The 22,506-nt window shown below is 37.2% G+C and overlaps 1 protein-coding gene across 2 annotated transcripts in view; it reads left to right on the top strand.

The window, feature by feature from the left end:
• Window positions 1–22,350, top strand: part of LOC106053482 (uncharacterized) — a 58,553-nt gene extending 36,203 nt beyond the window's left edge. For both annotated transcript variants that reach the window (XM_056005801.1, XM_056005802.1), the window contains exons 3-5: window positions 6,683–6,836; window positions 10,645–10,879; window positions 17,786–22,350. In XM_056005801.1, the coding sequence (XP_055861776.1) occupies window positions 6,683–6,836; window positions 10,645–10,879; window positions 17,786–18,616 (1,220 nt within the window). In that variant the 3' untranslated portion in view covers window positions 18,617–22,350. The remainder of the gene's footprint in view (window positions 1–6,682; window positions 6,837–10,644; window positions 10,880–17,785) is intronic.
• Window positions 22,351–22,506: the final 156 nt, after the last annotated feature.

The following is a 22,506-nucleotide window of genomic DNA, read 5'->3' as shown; positions in this document are numbered from 1 at the left end:
TTCTTGCTAACGTATTTCTCCATGGATAACAACGAATAATGCTTATTGATAATTTGTTATGATTAGTATACACATAACTAATTTACATGAAACACATCGCTTATTATTATCGTTACCAATTCAAGAACTGCTGTGCGTCTGCTAAGGCGGCCTACATTTGAGTCATTATAATAATATATGTATAGTGGACAATTCCATAACCTGAAGAGCCTGAAACCTGAAAACTCCCGCGGCACACCTGCAAATCTTCGGCGGCACACTAGTGTGCCGCGGCACACAGTTTGAGAAACACTGCTCTATCCAAAGGGGACTAACTCAACTTATACTACTACATCTGTCAAGGACAACAACTAATTACCAATAGTTAATTAACTAACTGGTTAATATTGTTTTCATTGATTCTTGTGTTGTCAGGTTAAAAAAATAATTGTGCACAATTTCAGCTTGATCCGAGATTGGGTGTGGGAGAAATAACGTGAACAAACGTTTTACCGGACAGATAGAGTGAGTTGATAGTTATAAAAAGTACTAGCGTTTATTAAAAGTTATTTTCACAAATCAAGCAGGAACATAAAACTAAAATTCTATTCAACTTTAATTAGACCAATATTAAAATATGAATACTCTGTTTAGGACCCCCATAGCTCAAGAAAACTTACATCACAGACACAGTAATAGAGCCTTAGGATTTATAACAAATGAAAATGTATATTTGTTTAGAGTAACACCATTAGTAAAATCACCAAACTTCAGGACAGAAGATTAAACTGTGGGGTAATGGTAATACATAAACGCTAAACCATAACTTACAAATGTGAAAACGCCTAATAAACACCTGAAAAGTGCACAAAGAAATGCATGCTACAGGATCATTTCTTATTCTATAAATTAGGACAAATTTGTACAAGTGCTCCTTTTTCCTAGCGATATTAGAACATTGAACGGGTTGCCTGAATCAGCTACAAAAACCAATGAATTTGTCTCTCATTAACTTGTATGACCAGATTCACATTTGGATATGCATTGGACATAGTTTAAAACATTTCAACATCTGTATTTTATTGCATAAGATAGGATGCAAATAGAATCGGGCATTCCAAGAATGACGTCAGACCTCGTTCTGTTCAGCCTTTGTTTGATATATTTATTACTATTCTGAAGACTTTTGTATAAACTGTGTTTTTTTTCCCTGTTTTTTTTTTAAATCCTGACTACGCATTTATTATCGTCCTGGCTGTTCAGATTTAGCACAATTTAAATAGTTTTAGTATAATTATAAATGCTATAGCATGAAAAAACAATAACTTAAGAGAGTTGAGACACAGATTGACATGCACGACAAGATTGACACATTGCTCCATGGTTACGCGTAGGGCGCAATGGCTGAGGGGTAACGTACTTGGCTTCCGAACCGAGAGTTCCCTGGTTCAAATCCTGGTGAAGACTGGGATTTTTAATTTTGGAATCTTTGTGGCGCCTCTGATTCCACCCAACTCTAATGGGTACCTGACACTAGTTGGGGAAATGCAATGTCGGTTGATCGTTGTGCTGGCCACATGACACCCTCGTTAACCATGGGCCACAGAAACAGGTGACCTTTACATCGTCTGCTCTATGGAAGGTCTGAAAGGAGGAACTTTACTCTTTACTTGGACGTAATTGTCTTCTTTTCTGAAGCAACGTCTGTAAGTTATAAGATAAGATAAGACAAAACATCGAATCATATACTAATGTACACGCACACTCACATGAATACATTACATACTCATTCACAGCGACACTGACATAAGCCCACATATACCTAGTCTCCCACATACGCAAACATAAACTTTACCATAATCCACTCACGCCCATGTAATCACACACACACACACACACACACACACATCTTTTCTTAATATTCGTTGCACTACCAAAAAACAACCATCCACCTAATTACATTCACTACTCAATACGACTGCTAGTGACTCTGATAAATGTGACGTCCATGGAGACCCGTGTCTAGACATCACTAATTATCTACATCTCTTTTCTCTGTATGAAATGTAGACCAGGTCAGGCCCCATTGACATTCTCCTCCAGGTGTGAAGGTGACAGATAATTAAATTCACCTACAATGAAAGTTTTAAATGTGCAAATATACTTAAACTGGGGCAATAAAATATTAGATATTGTTACAAAGCTTATATCAACTGGCTCTGTCTGTCTGTCTGTCACAAATCTTGTACACGTTATTTCTCCCACTTCCCATTCTGAGATCAACTTGAAGCTTTGCACAATTATTCATTGTCGACAACAACAGACTAATCAATTTAAAAAATCTAATTAGTTAATCAATTAGTCGTAACGAAATCTGTTTCGTTCTTATATAGAAACCAAGGAGAGATAAGCTTTGTGTAGAGACTTAGTCCATTGGAATTGAAAAATATCTGGACTCTTGACATTGTGCTACTGTAAAGATTATATCAAACACAACGCATTTGTAAAGAAAACTTCATAATGGTTTTGATAATTAACATATTCTTAATTACCATATTTACAAATTATTTTTCCCTCCAATAAGTGTTTTGTTTTTTGTACACATTTATATCAGGCAACATTGATGGCTTTCTTCCACACGCTATATCTCCCACTTCCCATTCTCAGATCAAGTTGAAACTTTGCACAAGTAGGCTATTCATTTTGGATGACAATACACGAATAAATCATAAAATAAAACAATTAATCGATGAATTAGTTGTAATTAATTCCATCCATCCATCCCAGTGGCGCTACAGCCCATGGAGGGCTCTGGCCTGCTTTAACACATCCTTCCATTCAGATCTCTCCTGGGCCTTTCTTCTCCACGCTCTAACCCCAAGCTGCTTCAGATCTGCTTCCACATCATTAATCCATCGCATTCGGGGTCTGCCTTTGAGTCGCCTGCCTTTTGGTTTTTGCCTGTATACGATTTTCGCCCCTCTGTTGTCTGACATTCTTTCAAGGTGACCTGCCCAACGTAGTCTGTTATTTTTTATTTCGTTCACTATTGGTGGGTCTTCATATAATTGATATAACTCATGGTTAGTGCGTGTCCTCCACCCTGTTTCATCCTTTATGGCACCATAGATTTTCCTAAGAATTTTTCTTTCCCAAGTGTTAAGTAAATTTTCAGATGTCTTTGTCAGTGTCCAGGCCTCACTTCCATACATTGCTGCTGGTCTTATTATAGTTTTGTATATTATTTTCTTGGTTTTACTTGAAATCATTTTGCTCTTAAGTAAATGGTGGGTGCTATAAAATGCCCTGTTGCCTGCTGCTATTCTTTCCTTTATTTCTGTTAGTAGGTCATTTTTGAAATTAATAGTACTTCCTAGATATTTGAAAGTTTGGACGTTTTCAAATTCGTGGTCTTTGATTTTGATATTTTGTCCTTCTGTTTGATTGTCTCTTGTCATTGTGATGTACTTGGTTTTACTGTCATTGACCTCAAGTCCTGCTGGTCGAGATGCTTCTTCTAGTTGTATGAAGGGTCTAGCGATGTCAGAGGTTTCTTTACCCAGTAAGGCAATGTCATCGGCATAAGCAAGGTATTGTAGAGGTTGGCTGTATATCGTCCCTGTTGGTTGTGGACCCATGTTTTCTCTCCTGAAGTAGTTAGTAATAGTTCCCCTTGTGTTTATGTGTATATTTCTTATAACTCTCTCCAGTGTTAAATTGAAAAGCATGCAGGAAAGTGCGTCTCCTTGTCTTAATCCTCGTTTAATCCTAAATTCCCGTGAGTGTTCTCCTTGTATTATGACTTTGCTTTTTGAGTTGTTTAATGTCATATGTATAAGTCTTGTCAGCTTGTTGGGTATTCCAAAATCCTGTAGTGTGTCATATAGGTATTTCCTTCTGATACTGTCATAAGCCATTTTATAGTCTATAAAGAGTTGGTGGATTGGTATGTTGTATTCATGGCATTTTTCTAGTATACATCTTAGTGTGAAGATGTGGTCGGTTGTGGATTTGTTGGGTCTGAAACCACATTGGTAGTCACCTAAGATTTCTTCTGAATATTTTCCAAGTCTCTTAGTTATAAGCCTAGACAGTATCTTATAAGTCACATTTAGTAGAGAGATTCCTCTGTAATTACAGCACTTTAACTTGGATCCTTTTTTTGTGTATTGGGGTTATAAGAGCCGTTTCCCATTCTGTTGGTATTACTTCTTCTTCCCAAATTCTTGATATTAGTCTGTGTATTTGGGAATGTAAGTCTTTCCCTCCATATTTAATTAGTTCTGCTGTGATTTGGTCCTCTCCTGGTGCTTTGTGATTCTTCATGGTCCTAATTATTTCTGATGTTTCAATGAGTGTTGGAGGGTTCACTAAGGGATCTGGTCCCCCATGCGGCAGTTCATATTCTCCATTGTCTCCATCTTCAGTGGTATTTAGGATCTCCTCAAAGTATTCAGCCCATCTCTCAATGACTTTGCTGTTTTCTGTAATAAGCTGACCATCTTTGTTCTCACACATGTGTGATCTAGCTTGAAATCCGTTCTTGTCATCTTTAATTTTCATATACATTCCTCTCATGTCTCACTCCTTTGCTAGTTCCTCAATTTGAGTGATCTTGGACTTTTCCCATTCCCGTTTTTTCTTTCTTACAACTTTTGTGGCCCTTCTTCTTGCTTCATTGTATTGCTGTCTAGTGTTCCTGGTTTCTCTCTGTAGCATTATCATTCGGGCATTGTTCTTCTCTTCTATAGTCTGCATTCATCATCATACCACCCTATTTTCTCGTTCTTTTGTTTAAATCCAACTACCTCTTCTGCTGTTCTTTTGATAGCATGCTTTATTATTTCCCAATGCTCATTTATGTTATTTTTGCAGTCCTTTTCTAATGTTGTCAGTTGTGTTTGGAGTGCCATTCTATAAGTTTCTGCAACAAGTGGATCCTTTGTGAGTTTTTGACTATCATATTGCTGTGCTCTCTTTCTTTGGTAATTAGGTATGGTACTTATTCTTTGTCTAAATTTCGCTTTTACTAGTAGGTGGTCTGAGTCAGCATTAGCTCCTCTGAAACTTCTTACATCTAGTATGTCTGATCCATGTCTCTTATCTATGAGTATATGATCTATTTGATTCTGGGTGTTGCCATCAGGTGAGATCCAGGTTACCTTGTGAATATTCTTATGTTGGAATTTTGTGCTGCTGATAGACATTCCTTTTCCTGATGCAAAATCCACTAATCTTATGCCATTATTGTTGGTCTCTTCATGTAAACTTTCTTTGCCAATTATTGGTCTGAATTTTGTTATATATAAAATGTAGTAAGCTAAGAGTAAATAGTGAGAATTGAGAATTAGATCATTCTCAAATATATTTATACTATAGACTTTTTTTTAGATTATACAACTCTAAAAAAGTACTTGATTAGCTCAGTGGTTAACGTGTCGGCTTCCCATCATGAATGCTCGAGACCTCGCGTTCGAATTCAGACTCAAGCAACTTTAAAAAAAAATAGCTTTATAAAAGGCAGCACGGAAGCCTTCTCCTAAATACCCACCTTCCCTGAATTAATCCACAAAGGTAACTGGATATAAGCGTGAAAGTTGCGCTCAACAAAAACAATTCATACAAATATTTCCAATCAAATACATTTAGTATTGTCTGTCTAGATCAGTGTTTCCTAAACTTTGCCCTTAACGGAACACTTCGCACATTTGGAGTAGCCAACAGGTTATCTGTGTCCCATATCAGTGATGAGTCAGGTATAATGCTGCTCATATGCAGAAAGTGATGCACCACATTTACATCAGTTTGTGTGTGAATAAGAGATCCCATTGAAGATCTTTGGTGTACTATGCCACCACGGGCAAGTAGGTCACTAACATGGGTAAGACAATGCAATACATAATGTTCTTCTTACATAGCAGCAACATGAACAAACACACATTTGAGAGCCATAGAAAAGTTACATTTGAAGAAAAATGCAAATGACAAAAACAGATTGAATATCAGCACTCAATAGCCTTATTTACATATCCATGAGTTAGAAGAAATTGACCTTTAGCAGTCAATAGCCATATCTGTGTCATATGTTGCACAAAGTGTAGGTCACATGTTTTTGTTTTAGCCTAATTAAATATCATATGCATTTTTACCTGAACATGGGACATACAATTTTTTTTACTAATATAGTGTAAAATTATTGAGAAGCGAGGCCAAGTACGCTTGAACTGGGCTCAGCTTGGCTACCTATGATGGGGGCCCGAGGTTTGACTCGAGCAGAGCCGGTTTTTACTGAGCGCCCACAGGCAGCACGGAAAATCTTCTCCCAGATAACTTTCACATTATTGGTAGATATAGTTATATAATAGAGGTCTTCCCCTTTAGATAAGTTTTTTTTTTTTTAAATATATATATTTTTTGCTTGTTTAAAAAGTTACACGTGTGCTGCATTTCAAGTATTTCAGCCTAAAAATGTTTTGAAGCTCTTCTGTTTGTAAATTTTATTTCGTTAGCCATTTTGAAGTTCACTTTAGTTCACGTCTCGTTAGCGTGAAAATCTCGTCAAGTCTCGGGAAGAAATTCTCTTTTCACGTGAAGTCTCCATCCCGCAGAGAGTAAGAAATTGTTCAAGACTTATTGTGAGGGTTGCTAGAGACTCTAGCTGTGTCCCAATGGTGACTGATAACTCTTTGTCTCCATTCCCCAGGCAAACATGAAACGGAGATGCACGAGGCCAGACGAAAGTTCAAAGGGGCCAAACCGGTGGATGACTTCCCTTGGATATGGAAAGACTTTGAAAAAGCGGGTTATCTAACTTCGTGGGCAGATTCTGAAGTCTACATGGCGCCATTTAATTTGAGGTAACTTTTATAATATCCGATTGTCTGTCTGCATGGTTTTCTGTCTATCGGTAAATACTCTAATGTAAAAAAAAAAAAGATCACCATTCTGCTATTTTGTTGTGCATTATTTCTGTTCACTGATATCAAAGATATAGGTTAGTCCTGGTAGATATAGTTTTAATTTTGTGTGTGTCTTATTTGATGTAACTTGAATGATAATATATTCCTTATGGCTGTGGGTCTTATTATTTTTATGATTGTGTTTATACATTAGGAACTTTCCTTCAGAAATAAAGCCAAAGCCTTTTGCAGGGCGGCAGGGTTCGAACTCGGAGGCATCGTGATGACAGTCAGGAACGCATACCACAAAAGCAGTTCTTTACATGGTCTGACCTATGATCAGTTATGTACTTATGGTAGGGCGCCGGAGCGAAGGTGCGCTAAATGGGTTTCAAAGCACTACATAAACTATATATTTCTGTCGTTACTTTAGATAGCTTGGTCTGCTGTATATGCAGATCTTTAGTTTGTTGCATTGGTTACGAATATTGATTACGTACACTGTTGGGTGGGAGGGAGGGAGGCTTTTCTGCCTACTGTGCCTGGCACACTCAGTACGCCACTACCAATGATAGATCATGTAGGTATCTAAAGGGAAGTTTACATTAGTGTAATGACTTTACCACCAGACTCAAACATAAACAATCTGTTCTATCTTATCTTATGATTGACTTTGCTAAAAAAAAAATATGACTGCATTGTAAACAAATCCATGGATTTCTCTTTGTGTTAATTAGTGATCTCCCTTGCACTCGGCCATTGTTGTTTTGGTGTCGGTCTAATCTGGTCTTCTATTATCCTAATGTATTTATACAGGAAGGCGGTATCATAGTGCTAGAAATGAGTTCCCCTGTCCTAACTCCTGGCTGGCTCGCAGTTATCTATTGGCACGATAAGGTCTTCCTGATTCTGCCTCGCTCCAGGAATCATCGTCTGCGATTTAATCTGAGATTTTAATTGGATACATTATTCATGCGCTCCGGACTATCTCCCGGCCAACAGCAGAGCCCGTTTGCATTTTCACTGCATTTGTTATGAGGATCCAGGGGAGACAACGAAACTAAAAAAAAAAAAGAAAAAAGAAAAACGGCATCCCGTAATAGGCCTGGCTGTTATTTGTGTCCCCTGCCTAGATCTCACCGAAGTCGGCAAGCTCCCGACTGTAACCCAGAGTGATACGAAATACAAATAGGAACTAATCCAATGAAAGCAGCCAGACATTCAGTTGATTGGCCGAGCTATGCAACAGACAACGCTGCATGATAACACTTTTCCCTTGGGCTATTTGGTAGTTATTGTTATATCCTGATATATGGGATACGATATGTAGGTAAACAAAATATGGGATACGATATGCAGATAAACAAAAGTCTTTGCTAATACTGCGTAACACATACACAATATGCCACGCTGTCAAGAGATCAGACTTATCTGTAGTCATATTTTTTCACCAAGCAAGACAATGGTGTAGCTAAAGATTTGGGGGCCGGGGGGGGGGGCTTGACCTCTTTAAGGGCCCCTGAAGTTTGACATTCGACATCATGACATGAGATAATGTCGTAATAATTTATGTAAAAACACATTTCGAACACTCCTATTGGCACCCCCTTCAAGTGGGGGTCCGCGGGGGGATTTTCAAATTTGGACCCCCCCCCCCCGACACTGAAGCAAGATATAAAAATCATAACAACCATAAAATGCATATATCAGATCTAAACATTTGCGGAACTTTCTGTGATATAGAATACAGAAGTATTTATGAGACATTTATTCAAAAGTAGATAACAAATTTTACAACTTTGTATGTACCGCAAAATCAAATTTCTTTAGCATTTCTGCTTTGTAAAGTAGTTGGCAACAAAGATCTTTCAATATGTCGACCATGACATTGTTTAATGTATTAATTTATTTTAAAATCTCTCGCAATCTTTCCATTGCATTTATTAAGCATTCTTGAAGGTTCCATTCACCGACCTATAAATAAAATATATATACATACTACATAGATTTAAATGTCAGTGGTTCCATTACATCACTCCAACATTCTCCCATATCGCTTTCTATTGTGAATTTTATTGCTTAAAGAGGTGTAAAAACTTAGAATAACCATGAAAATAAAGAGCAGATAACCGTAATACAACTTAAAAATGGCTGTCTGGTCGTGCGGTTTGCATGCTGGACTGTCGTTTGGATTTATCGATGGTCCCGGGTTCAAACCCTACCCGCTCCCATCCCCCGTCGTCCTGCGGGAGGTTTGGACTAGGAAGTAAACTATCTTCAACTCTGAAGGAACATCCGTAACATGTAAAACAATCGCATTTATTTATTTAGTTTAGATCAATGATTCCCAAAGTGGTCTATATAGACCCCCAGGGGTCTACGACGACTTCCGGGGGGTCTACGAAAGTGTAAAAAAGAATTGGGGGTCTATGAAATGTAAATGGGGGTCTACGAGACTGGATCTCGATTTAACGTTGTGATTATGACTGCGTATAATAGTGGAATTAACAATTATCTTATACTAACATAATTATTGATACCTAATCAAAGGTACGACTTAAAATTTTAATTCTATTGTTCGAGGAATACATGGCGTCGTGATTTGGAAGCAGATGCCAAGCAGATGGGCAAGACGTGTTGGAGAGACTCGGCCAGAACCGAGATGCCTGGAGGAAGCTGGTCGGTGGCCTATGCCCCAGAAGGGACCACAGGCAGAGATGAGATGCTGTGATGAAGTTTTAAAAACTATTGTGTACATCTGATTTTATTAAAGAACTTCTCTAAGCAACAAAACAATGCAAAGGTCTATGGATGACATGAGTTGTGACATTGAAAGTTTCTTATGTAATTATTTGCAAACAATATATTTCTTTAAACAAGTGGAGGAGTCAACCATGCCTGGTAATAAAACTTTTTTATTGGCGAATGTTCATCTATCATTATGGATCAAGAAATCCACGAAAAACGTCCTTTTGCGAAAACTGATAATTGACAATAAAAGCGAATCAATATTTAATGTTTTGAAGGAATACTTTAAAGAAAAGGCCCTCCCTTTAATTATACTATCAGTAGCAAGGGATGAAGCATCCTTCATGTTTAGGTCCTGTTGTGGATAGTGAAAAGTTAGAGATGCTTGAATATCTTCAATTTATTAACGCAGTTAACCGAACCAGCACATTAAATACTTGCCCATATGTGTTAAGAAAATGATAAGAACTTCATCATTTCTTCTTCACACTGAAGTTACTGAAGTATGCTGGTTGTCAAAAATCTTATGTTTATTTCTTTTAACACTATATCCGAGTTCCCGGGTGTCAGCGATCTAATTTCAAATTGAAATGTAATCATGTGGAAATCGTACATTGCTCATTTAACAGACGTGATTCATAAATTCAATGAGGTTAACTTTATGTGGTCATGGGCCAAAATTTGTAAGGGGGTGGGGGGGGGGGGGTTGCACCCCTCCCAGCTACGTCCATGCATGTGGTTGATAATAATTTTTCAGTCTTCACCTTAATACATTAGAAATAATTTTAAAGAAAAACACATTTGAAGTTCATAAATCAGCAGAATTGCTGTTCAGCAGTATTAGCTAGCCAGGGGGTCTACCGAATACCGGAAAACATGGCAAGGGGTCTACGAGACAAAAAAGTTTGGGAACCACTGGTTTAGATCCTAGTTATATTTATACATAATATTTTTTTCTGTTTTATTTGAAAATTAAATTGGCGCCTTTCATAACAAACTTTATGATCTTTATCCCCAGACTCCTCGGCTTTCAGAATCCTCCCACGGACTACTTCATGAGGCCTTACTATTTGGGCGTGGAGCTATTGAGGAAGATGAAGAGATACAGACCATACTGCAGGGGTTCCACCCCCATCCACAAGATTTGGCTGAATTGGCCACGTGACTTGTATTACATGTACGGGAACAAGCCAAAGTTCATGTTCCACTTCTACGCCACACTAAGTCACCAGGACAACAATGAGTTGATGAAGGTACTCACGATATTTAAATCAGGGCCGGCCTTAGGTTAATGGAGGCCCTAGGTAAAGTGAAATGGGTGGACCCAAATGAAGAAAAAAAAATTAAGACCGAAAAATATGTTATAAATTAAAAACCTTCTTGTATCTATATCTAAATCAACAATTAAGTTACATTCAAATAGCGCAATTTGCATAGGGCTCAATTAGAGTTCCTTAAGCTTCTTAAACATCTTCGTACAGATGTCATGAACCAAATTTCCAACTCAATCCAAGCACCGATAGCACGAATGTGCTTCATGGACAATTGATGATTCATGATCACCAGACTATAGGTTATGCATTGGCCCAAACCCTAAAGGAAGAAACAATGTTCTTTTAACAACTGTAGATTAATTAATAAATAGGTCTAAACATTCATGAATAAACCTTAAATCATAGTAGAGATTTATAATTAGGCTAGTAGACATAGAGCTAGATAGTTAGGCTCTGTTTGAGATTTGAACCATGTTTCGCAATTTTTTCTTATCCGAGGCCCCTACCAATTGGAGGGCCTAGGCGGCTGTCTATGCCTAAGGCTGGTCATTTTTAAGTGATAGGTGTCTTCTTAACTTATAATCCTGGATTAGTGGTAGATTATGGCGACATTATTAATCAACTATCAGACCTTGATATCATTAGAATCTTTATCTTATAAAGCAAATATCAATATAAAACCAAAATCTTACTTTAGAATAAATGCAACCTAACTCAATTACACAGAGCTGCATTAAACTTTCAACAAACTTTCTTATCAGAAAAAGACATTAACCAATCAGTTGATGACCTCTCGAATTTCATTAAAAGCCATCTTAAAAAAGTTTAGAAAATTCAACACAAAATAAGGATGCATGTAACAAAATTAACAAATGCTGGTTTAATAACAAATTAAACAAACTTTGCAGACAGAAGGACAACCTATATAGAAAATTTAAAGAATCTAAGTCAGAAAGAGTTAAAAGTAACTGAAAATTAACAAGGTTATAAAGACAGTTTTTGTGAAAACATAAACTCAAAATGTTCCTCGAAAGGTCCACCCAGGCAGGTAAAAAGGCAGGTTTCAATATTTTCAGAAAGAATATCAGAATGAAATTCTATCAAATGCAAATGACAGAGAAGAATGGAGAAAGAAGGTTGAAAGATCTTGTGTGGTGCCCCAAAGGTCCATGAGACCAATGGATAGGTGAAAGTGAATGTGAAGTTGTATGTGAACTGATGTCTTATATGAGTATTATGAGTATCTAATTGATCTAATTGTTTTGTAAATGGTCAATCTCTTCTATATTGTCTCTTTTTTTTTCAGGTCGGCATGGCCTTTTTTTTTTTTTTCCGATAATAGGAAAAATTATTATGTTCCACTTATATATATACTATATAGATTTTTTCTCTTTAAAAACAAAAAGTAAAAATTTTTTTTTTGTAAATGTAGTAGTTAGTATGACAGAACTTACTTAACTTAGCAATACAAATGTAAAGAAAAAAAGATTTTGACAAAAAATCTAAAACCGTTTGCATAAATGTGTTTTAAAAATGGTAAATATATATCTCCCTTACTAAAAAGTCTCCCGTGTTTGTCACTATTAATAGTGAATAGTTGTAAAAATGGTGTATTTTTATGAAGAAAAAAAAACGCTTGTATAATTGATTTAAAAAATAAGATTTTTGGCTTTCAGAATAGAAAAATGTAACCGCTGTATCAGAACTTTGAATGGTCTAAAATATTATGATGTCATATTTTCCTTATCTTATCTAGTTTACGAGATCTAAACGGGACGGACGCACAGACAGAAGAACGGACAGACAGGGAACACAAAACTTATAGCGTCTTTTCCACTTTTCGAGGGCGCAAAAACAATTTAACCCAAAAAATTAGCAAACTGCTGCAATAAAGATATATAAACAAAGTAATATGTTTGGATAACAATAAGAAATTATGGTCATGTATTAAGTCTAAGAAAATGGAAACAACAAGGGTAGCTCCATTAAAAGGAGAAGATATTTTAACACATAATGATAACTTAATCTGACATTCTAAATCAATACTATTGCATCAACATTCTCAGCCCCAGTGGACAAAGACATATTGTTTAATTTAAAAAGAAATTCGATTATTACAACATTTCATATTAGTGCTTTTAATTTGACATCTAGTGAACGATAATTAATTTCTGAATTACTTAACCATCTAGCCAATCCGCCTCAGTCTATTAGAACAACGTCAAAACTGCAATTAATATTTTGTAATGAGTTAATAAAAAAAACCTACAAGGGCTCATACTTATACACTTTAACTCTTTCTCTCCTAATTTATGTTCATGTGAGATGTTGCGACAGTCACATCAAATTCAATTTTGATTTTATGAACTTTTTTTGTGTTATATAAAAGGGCGTGCATCCCTCTTTAATTCTATACCAAATAATATTTTTAAAAAAAGTTATTCAAGCTTAATCACAACAGTGTAAAAAAAATACCAATGAACAAAATGAAGAATTCCGTCGGAACGGGGAAAATGATTATGGAGAGAAAAAGTAAAAAAAAAATAAAAATAATTAAATGTTGAGACATTTGTTATTACGTCCCTTTGTTTTATTTCTTTCCGAACACTGTCGCCCAGGAGGTTATGCAGGCACTCTTTAGAGTTTACACATGTGTACACTCACTATCAGGAGGCGCGGTGACTGAGCGGTAAAGCGCTCGGCTTCCGAACCGGGGGTTCCGGGTTCGAATCCATGTGAAGACTGGGATTTTAATTTCGGGATCCTTGGGCGCCTCTGAGTCCACCCAGCTCTAATGGGTACCTGGCATTAGTTTGGGAAAAGTAAAAGCGGTTGGTTGGTCGTTGTGCTGGCCACATGACACCCTTGTTAACCGTAGGCCACATAAACGGATAACCTTTACATCATCTGACCTATAGACCACAAGGTCTGAAAAGGGAGCTTTACTTTTTTTTTTTTTTACATACACTATCATTACCCCCATCACTAACAAGTAACAACAGCAATAGATAATTAGCATTTAGCCGCATTTAGTGGAATGCTCACTATTTTTACCTCCATTTTTAAGATTATTTGTTAAAATGCTATTGAAACTAAGAGTAGATGTGAAAGAATGTTTACAGAGATATGAAGATCAGGTTGAAAAACAAACGGGGCGGTAACTTATAACATAAATTGTAAGCAGACGTAAATTCCCAGCATGCAGTAGAAATTAATTAAACAAAGTCTAAATGTTGTATTTGTTACATTAGTTAGTGGCCACGTGACTGAGTCATTCATTTGAATTGCAAATTGACGCATTCCAAGCAATGTACTTGAGGTATAAATAAGACACCAGTAGCGGTCAACCGTTACCACTTGTGGGGGGGGGGGGATATAGATAAGTTTCTGACATTGTTTTTACGGGCCGTATAAAAAAAAGAACATTAGTAATAATGCTCTAGTTTCATCTCCGCAAAATTAGGAAACAAGCAACAACAAAAAAAGTTGTTTTTTTAAAGACTATTCCTCCTTTATACAGCTGACCCACTTTTGTACGAGCGATTATTTTGCCTAAGGTGGCAAGATAAAATAACCAATGAGGAACTGCTACATCCACTCTGTTATCAGCAGCAGACGCCTTGGCTGGCTTGGCCACGTTCGTAGAATGCCAGTAGGTCGACTTCCACAGGACATCCTGTATGGCGATCTAATAGAAGGCAGGAGAGCCGCTGGTCGCCCACTTTTACGGTATACGGATGTATGCAAGCGCGACATGAAGCTCTTCAAAATCGACACTAGCAGCTGGGGGAAATAGCACTGGATAGATCCATATGGAGAGAGAGCATAAAGGAAGGGTCTCGGATTGCAGATGTCATACACAACAGAAGCAGAAAGAAGGGTGAAAATGCAACGCGCCTGCTGATTACATTGCACAACCTGAGACCGCAGCTGTGTATCAAGGATTGGCCTCTTTAGTCATACAAGAAGTTGCAAAGGGAAAAGATCGTCTCTCGAGACGTAAAATGCCACAGAATTACATATGAATGATAAAAAAAAAAGGAATAATTTTTACCCTGCCCCTATTCACTTCTCCCTCCACCTCCGCCCGCGATCCTGCTGAAACGAATGTATAAATCTACTCAAGTGAATATATACTTCGAATGATAGGCATGGACGTCTGTTTATTTATTTCATTCTTTAATCCTGACGACATGCGGGAATACCCGCTGATGGATATAGAATGTCTTGAACTCCAGTTCAAAGTTAATTTTAATATTTTTATATTCCGAAAAACCATAACGGTTAAACCAGAGTTTTCCCTGTGTAGCCAATTAGCTAGTAATTTATTATTTTCAAAGATATACATTGTCACAGATTCTTTATTATATTTATAATAATAACTCGATAGAATCTACCTTAGGTCCCGATACGTCTAGGTGTCCCTGGTTCAGTTCTAGTTAACGAAATAAAACAATTAACCACTAGATCAAACACATAAACTTTTAATCAGCTTTACTGCATATCACACACGCTGGTCTCTATCTGACAACAAAACACACTCCCGGTCATTCGCGCAGATTGTAAAAATAGATTATACATACATACACACATTTATCCGTGACATACATCAACTCAATTTTCTACAAAATCATTAGAGCTGTTTTCGATATCCATGGTTCCAGTTTCCAAGAAGAGTTTGCAAGCTAAATAGAGGAATTATAATAAAAAACATATAAGTCAATATTGTTTATGGGTTATTTAGATCGATTACTTGTTAATATCGTCAAATAATTAAAGCATGAGGTAAAATAAATTACATAACTAATTACAATTGTTACCATCATTATTACTCTTCAGATTTTGTTGCGACCACCTGTTTTTAGATCATTTGATGTGGTCAGTACAACGGCCAGTCATCAGCTTGATATATAAATGTCCGCCACTCTCATGTATGAATAGATTGACCCAATGCATGACTAGATTGACCCAATGTATGACTAGATTGACCCCATGTATGACTACATTGACCCCATGTATGACTAGATTGACCCAATGCATGACTAGATTGACCCCATGTATGACTACATTGACCCCATGTATGAATACATTGACCCCATGTATTACTAGATTGACCACATGTATGACTAGATTGACCCCATGTATGACTAGTTTGACCCCATGTATGACTAGATTGACCCCATGTATGACTACATTGACCCCATTTATTACTAGATTGACCCCATGTATGACTACATTGACCCCATATATGACTAGATTGACCACATGTATGACTAGATTGACCCCATATATGACTAGTTTGACCCCATGTATGAGTAGATTGACCCCATGTATGACTACATTGACCCCATGTATTACTAGATTGACCCCATGTATGACAATATTGACCCCATGTATGACTAGATTGATCCCATGTATGACTAGATTGACCACATGTATGACTAGATTGACCCCATGTATGACTAGATTGACCCCATATATGACTAGATTGACCCCATGTATGACTAGATTGACCCCATATATGACTAGTTTGACCTAGGAACACACGCAGGACGTAATCATCTTTTTATTTTGTTGAAGTAACGTCTTTATTTGAAAAGAAAAGAAGATAAGAACAACTCGTCGAGAGTCCAAAAGGAACTTCTGCGGCTTTGTTATGTACTGTAAGTTGATGTTATGAGAGGCAAGATAACACTATGTCAATGCTCGAATATAGCCCGCTGGCCGCACTTTGCGCATCACTGCTAGACACTAATTGATTGCCGGTTTGGACTACATCATCGTTTTGAGGGATTAACAAACACCGCAACATCAAAGCTTAAGTGTTTTAATTTAAATAGCAATAGGTGTTGGGTTGTTGAGACGAATTGAAGACCTTTCTACAATGCCTCTATACAACTCGCATCTTCACGGAAAACCTTCTGGGTGGGTGGGAAAAACCTGGACACGGATCTCGAAAACGGCTCTAACGATTTTCCTAGAAAATTGACAGTTGTTGTATATCGTTGGGAAAAGAATTAATAGATCGTTTGCAACACCGAGGAAACTCTAAATTAACCGTTATATTTTTTCAAACACACAAAAAAAACAACTTAATGTGAATAGAGAACTATAAAGTCTTAATCTTGAACACAACGTCTTCGGGTTTTCCCGCAAGTTCATTCAAAATAAATGAATGTCCAGGAATATTTTCCGCACCGTCTTCTAGGTCTAGATCTAAAGGCCTATCGTTCGAATATTATAAAGTATAGTGGATTTATACATTCGCTTCACCGGGATTTTTTCTCTGGGGTGGGCTATAACATGTTCAACTCTAACATTCACTTTAAATAATCGCTCTATAATATGTATACTTTTTGTTTTAATATATATATTTTTTGTTTTCTTGTTGTTGTTTTTTATTTGAAAGCATAGCAAAACCTAGGTTTAGGGTTAAGGTTATTTCATGTAGATGCCCTTATCTTATCTTATCTTAATACAGACGTTACTAAAAAAAAAAGAAGATGATTACGTCCTACGCGTCATGCATCTAGTCATGCATGTTAACCAATGACTTAAATTCTGCCAAGTCACCGGTTTTCCTGGCTGGCTGAAATAACCCATTCCATGCTTTAATAGCACAAGGGAAGAAGGAGCATTTGTACAAATGGCCAAATGCCTCTTGTACTTTAGCAAATACACAAATATTTCTATTTATATTTCACCACTTATTCTCATATCAAAATGTGGTCTCTAGTCTTACTTTATATATGTAACATGTATGCGTCATACATCATAAAGTAATGATAACCAGTAAGACAGGTATTCAAAGTAACTGATATTTATTAGCCGTAAGTAATTGTCACCAATATCAACTAATGCCAAACACTGTTTCTATGTTTTTAGGCTGACCAGGATCTCATGCTTTTTATTCAAGACTTAGAGAAGCGAGGATATTTGAATCAAACTATACTGGTCATCATGGGTGACCATGGGGCCAGGTTCGCCAAGTTTAGGGCCAGCGTGTCCGGCAAGCTGGAGGAGCGGCTTCCGTATCTGGCCTTTCGGTTCCCTCCGTGGTTCGAGCGGAAGTACCCGAAGCTGATGTCCAACTTTAAACTGAATACCAAACGCCTGGTCACCGCGCTTGACGTTCACGAGACCTTCAAGGACGTCATCCGCTTCGACGGCGCCGGCGTTGGGAACCTTAATGAGCGAGGGATCAGCCTGTTTAAGGAGATCCCCGTGGAGAGGGACTGCAGCCACGCAAACATCAGCAACCACTGGTGCGGGTGTCTCAACTGGGATTCCCTGCCTGTGGATGATGACAAAGTTCTCGCGGCGGCCAACACCGCTATCGAATTCATTAACAACCTGACATCGGAGTACAGGCCCTTGTGCGCGGAACTGAACTTGGAGGCCGTGACCTTGGCCAGCAGGGTCATGCCCAACAAGGACATGCTAAAGTTCAAACAGTCCTCCGACTTTGATGGCAGGGTGGCAGAGTTCACAGAGAACGCCGACAACGCCACAGTGCTGTATCAGGTGACTTTTTCCACAGAGCCAGGTCATGGTCAGTTTGAGGTCACGGTCACATATTCCCCTATCACCGAGGAAATGGCAGTGGTGGAGAAAGAGATAAGCCGAATCAACGAGTATGGCTCCGCCCCTGCATGCATCATGGACAAAAACAGGCAGCTGAGACAATACTGTTATTGCAAGGGACATAAGTCTTAAGAAATCTGGGTCACGTGATGTGCTGCTTTGAAAATGATTGGCTGACACGTTAGCTGAGTTACCTTATCCAGGCGTAATTTTAAGATGTGAAACAGAATCACTAAAACACTGTCTTAGAAAGATTCAAATCATTTTGAAAGGTTAACTGTATGCCACATCCGGGTAGGGTCAAACCAGTGGAACCCTAACTGCCCACAATCAACTCTACTGACTGTATTATTTTTTTTTTAAATTGATGGATCAAATGTTTTAAACGCACTCCAGTCTACAAAATAATCTTCATCTCTCTCTCTTCTCTCTCTCTCTCTCTCTCTCTCTCTCTCTCTCTCTCTTCCAATCTGTCAGTTTGTTTTTCTGAAAAAAACATCTTTCTCTTTTTCAAAGCTATATCAACTCACTCTGTCTGACTGTCTGGTAAAAAGCTTTTACGCGTTATTCCTGTCACACCCAATCTACGATCAAATTGAAATTTTGACAAAACAATAGTAAAAAAATTACCAATTTCTATTGGTAATTGATTATTTTGTTTGTTTGGTATGGAACAAGGGAAAGAAATTGTACTTGGTAGATGTGTTGGAATAAGTTGAATTTATACTTTGTGGCTTAAAAGTGAATCTAACAATAGATAAAAACCTTCTATTTTCATTAGCACTTCACTGGCACAGTGGTTAAAGTGTTGACTAGAGGAGGCTTGAGCCCTCCACTTCGTACAACTTAAAGAAAGCATGGTAAGTTATGGTAACATTCACCCAGATACCCCCTTCTTTCTCACCCCCCCCCCCCCTTTTCGTTTTCCTAACTGGTCCAGATAAGTGATAGGATCACAGCGCATTCAGAAAGCTACGAAAAATGAAATTTGGCTAAAGAAAAACAATTGGTAAAAATATTTCTAATTTCACATATTTATTATTGTTAGTCTAGATCTATTACAAATTTAATTACAAGACTGATCCAAACTAGTTGATATTACTTTTAATATAAGCTTTGTTAAAAAAAAGTATTGTTCATATTGTTCTTGTTCAGTTTTTCGTATTATCATATCATAAAGACTAAGACAATTTATCTGATCTTAAAATGTTCATGTCATTACATCTTGTCATGGACATTTAACGATTTCATATCCCAGTGAGAGAATGTCATCTTCGCATTATTATAAATACCATTTCCTGATTGTCTTCATCCTAAGAAAACTTCGTTCAGCTTCTTTTCAAAATATCGCATAATTAATGAACTTAATATGCCCGCAGCGCCAGTCTGTCATCAAAGATGGTGACATTTCGGAGCTCTTGTTAAATTAGATATGACATCTCCCGCCTGACATCCGATAGTGCCAGGTGTTTTTGAATTACAATCGAGTCTTCCAACCCTCCTTGACATGTTGACAGGCTCGGTTAGAGTGCCATTTACAAAGTGTAGCGGAGAGCCGCCCTTGTTTTGTGTGGATAGTGTTTTGACTCGTGGAAATTCTAGATTATCCATTTTTTTTAATTTATGATTTTCTGCTGTTTTGAAAATGTTTTCCTTGGTTTCCATAAACAAATGTTTTCTGTCGTTTTCATGTTCTTTGTTTGTAGAAATGTTTTCCCAATAGTTCGCATCTCTGTTGGCTGACCGCATGTGGGTCACTTTAAATAACATGTAAAGAGCGAATCTCAGCGTGAGCAGTCTTCTTTATACTAATCGTAAGTTGTCTGGTGACGATGATTTGGGATTCGAGTTAGGTTAAAAAAAAAACAACTTTGGTCTTTATATATTTATTGAAAGCAATTCAGTTAAAAGTGAATCCTTATTCATTATCCTTAATATCAGGGAGAGTTCAGTTAGTCAAGAAGGAATTATCCCCCTTCTTGTCAATGTAATGTAATGGATTTAAATTATGTATTCTCTCTGTTCTATTACATCTGAATAATTACCTATATATATGCTTCTCATTAGTTGGAATTTAGAATGGATCTTTTCTGCTTATAACTATACTGTGTCAATACTGTCTATACTTTTATTCATCATAATTTTTTTTAGAAATCTTATTTATTTTCATTAAAGAACATTTAGATCTAGTTTTACTTTTTTTTAAATTCCAAGATTGTCGTTTTATAGTTTTGCACCAACTGGATACCAGTAGTCTACCCCCCCCCCAAACCACTAAATTATCTCCCCTCGTTTACAAATTACAATTTATTAAGACTGTTCAATCTAAAGTTTCGCGAGGTCGTCTTCGTGTAATTACCCGCAGTCCCCTGGGCGTAAGTTTACATTGATTTGTTTTCTCATTTCGCTTTAAAGTCTTATTTCTTGCGGGGTTTTGTTAGCAACATATTCCCACATTGATGTCAAAACTAAGACCCGCGGGCTGAGTCCGGCACGTGAAGTGATGTAACCCCACCCTTCTGCCAACAACTCATTACGAAGCCGAGTTTATTTTTTTTTCGGTTCTATTCTTCTTCTTCTTCTTCGTTCTCAATATTATTTTGGAGGGTTCAGGCGACTAGACCATTATCTTCGTGTATACCATTATCTAAGATGACGATTTTTTTTCCCGTAATGCAGCCCGCGATAGTCGTGTGGCATTTAATATGTCCTCACAGGTCGAGACTAAGTTGGACACCCCAATCCTACAATAATATATCACCTTTAGGTCGAGACTAAGTTGGACACCCCAATCTTACAATAATATATCACCTTTAGGTCGAGACTAAGTTGGACACCCCAATCTTACAATAATATATCGCCACCTTTTGTCTCATTTTATTTTTTTACAATTTTTTTGTGTTATGACATCTTTCAATATTTTATCTTAATGGGAGATAAGCTTGGAGGCAGATGGCTATCTCCCTTGTGAAACATTGACGACATTTATTGCTGAATAACTGCTGGTGTTTGATGTTCTTGTTTTGTGAGATGCGGCTGCTCGATAAATAGTCCATATAACAGTTACACTTAGATTCTAGGTTTTAAACCTAGTGGGATTCACTGCTGTGTGGGGCATTATTTTCTCCAGTTTGTTTGATGTTGTCAAAACTGTGCCTGCTTAATTGATTGGGAATAAACTGGTTCTTCAAATCTTTGTTTTGAGTTGGAGTTAAGGAACTTGAAATTCCCCTGATATTTATCTTACAAATAATTCAGATTTACTAACATGTGTGTTTTATTTGTACACGCCTCATGATTTGACCCCTGACACGACACACACACCACCTTATGACCTCATCACACTTGACCCCTAACACATTTGTACACTACACACGCCACCTTATGACCTCATCACACTTGACCCCTAACACATTTGTACACTACACACGCCACCTTATGACCTCAGCACCCTTGACCTCTGACAGTTGTACACGCCACCTTATGACCTCATAACCTTTTGACTCTGTCACATTTATACACTACACACACTCATAATCTCCGACGCTTTGTCATTTTCCCATTTATTTAAATGTTGAAATAGCCACCCCTCTAACTTATTTATTTACACAACTGTTGTATTATTATCTCTTGAATAATGTATCATTTAATTCTAATGATGCAACATTATTTGATCTGTTCATGTGTTACATTAACTGAGCTCTATGTGCTCTATATCAGATATATATTTCCTGCTCTGTGTTATATTACTGTATGATTACATTGAAACCATTTTACCTTTAGTCAAGCGTTATTCAAATGAAAGTATTTTAATGTTATTTTTTTATTTGAAATTATAATATAAACATACAGGTTTGTTTACCTTTTCCTTTTGACTTGTTTTTTGTATATTTATATATAGTAGATTCTTATATAAGGCACAGCTCATCACATTCTCCTTCAAGAAACACGTCGCTTTTTTTGTTTATAATTCATTTGTTTTTATGTTTGGAGCTAAAAACGACGTTTCGGGACTGCGCATG

This window comes from Biomphalaria glabrata, chromosome 12, assembly GCF_947242115.1.
Source record: "Biomphalaria glabrata chromosome 12, xgBioGlab47.1, whole genome shotgun sequence".
In the NCBI taxonomy this organism is placed as follows: domain Eukaryota; kingdom Metazoa; phylum Mollusca; class Gastropoda; family Planorbidae; genus Biomphalaria; species Biomphalaria glabrata.
The sequence above is the reverse complement of the archived record's forward strand: the minus strand, read 5'-3'. Positions and strand labels throughout refer to the sequence as shown.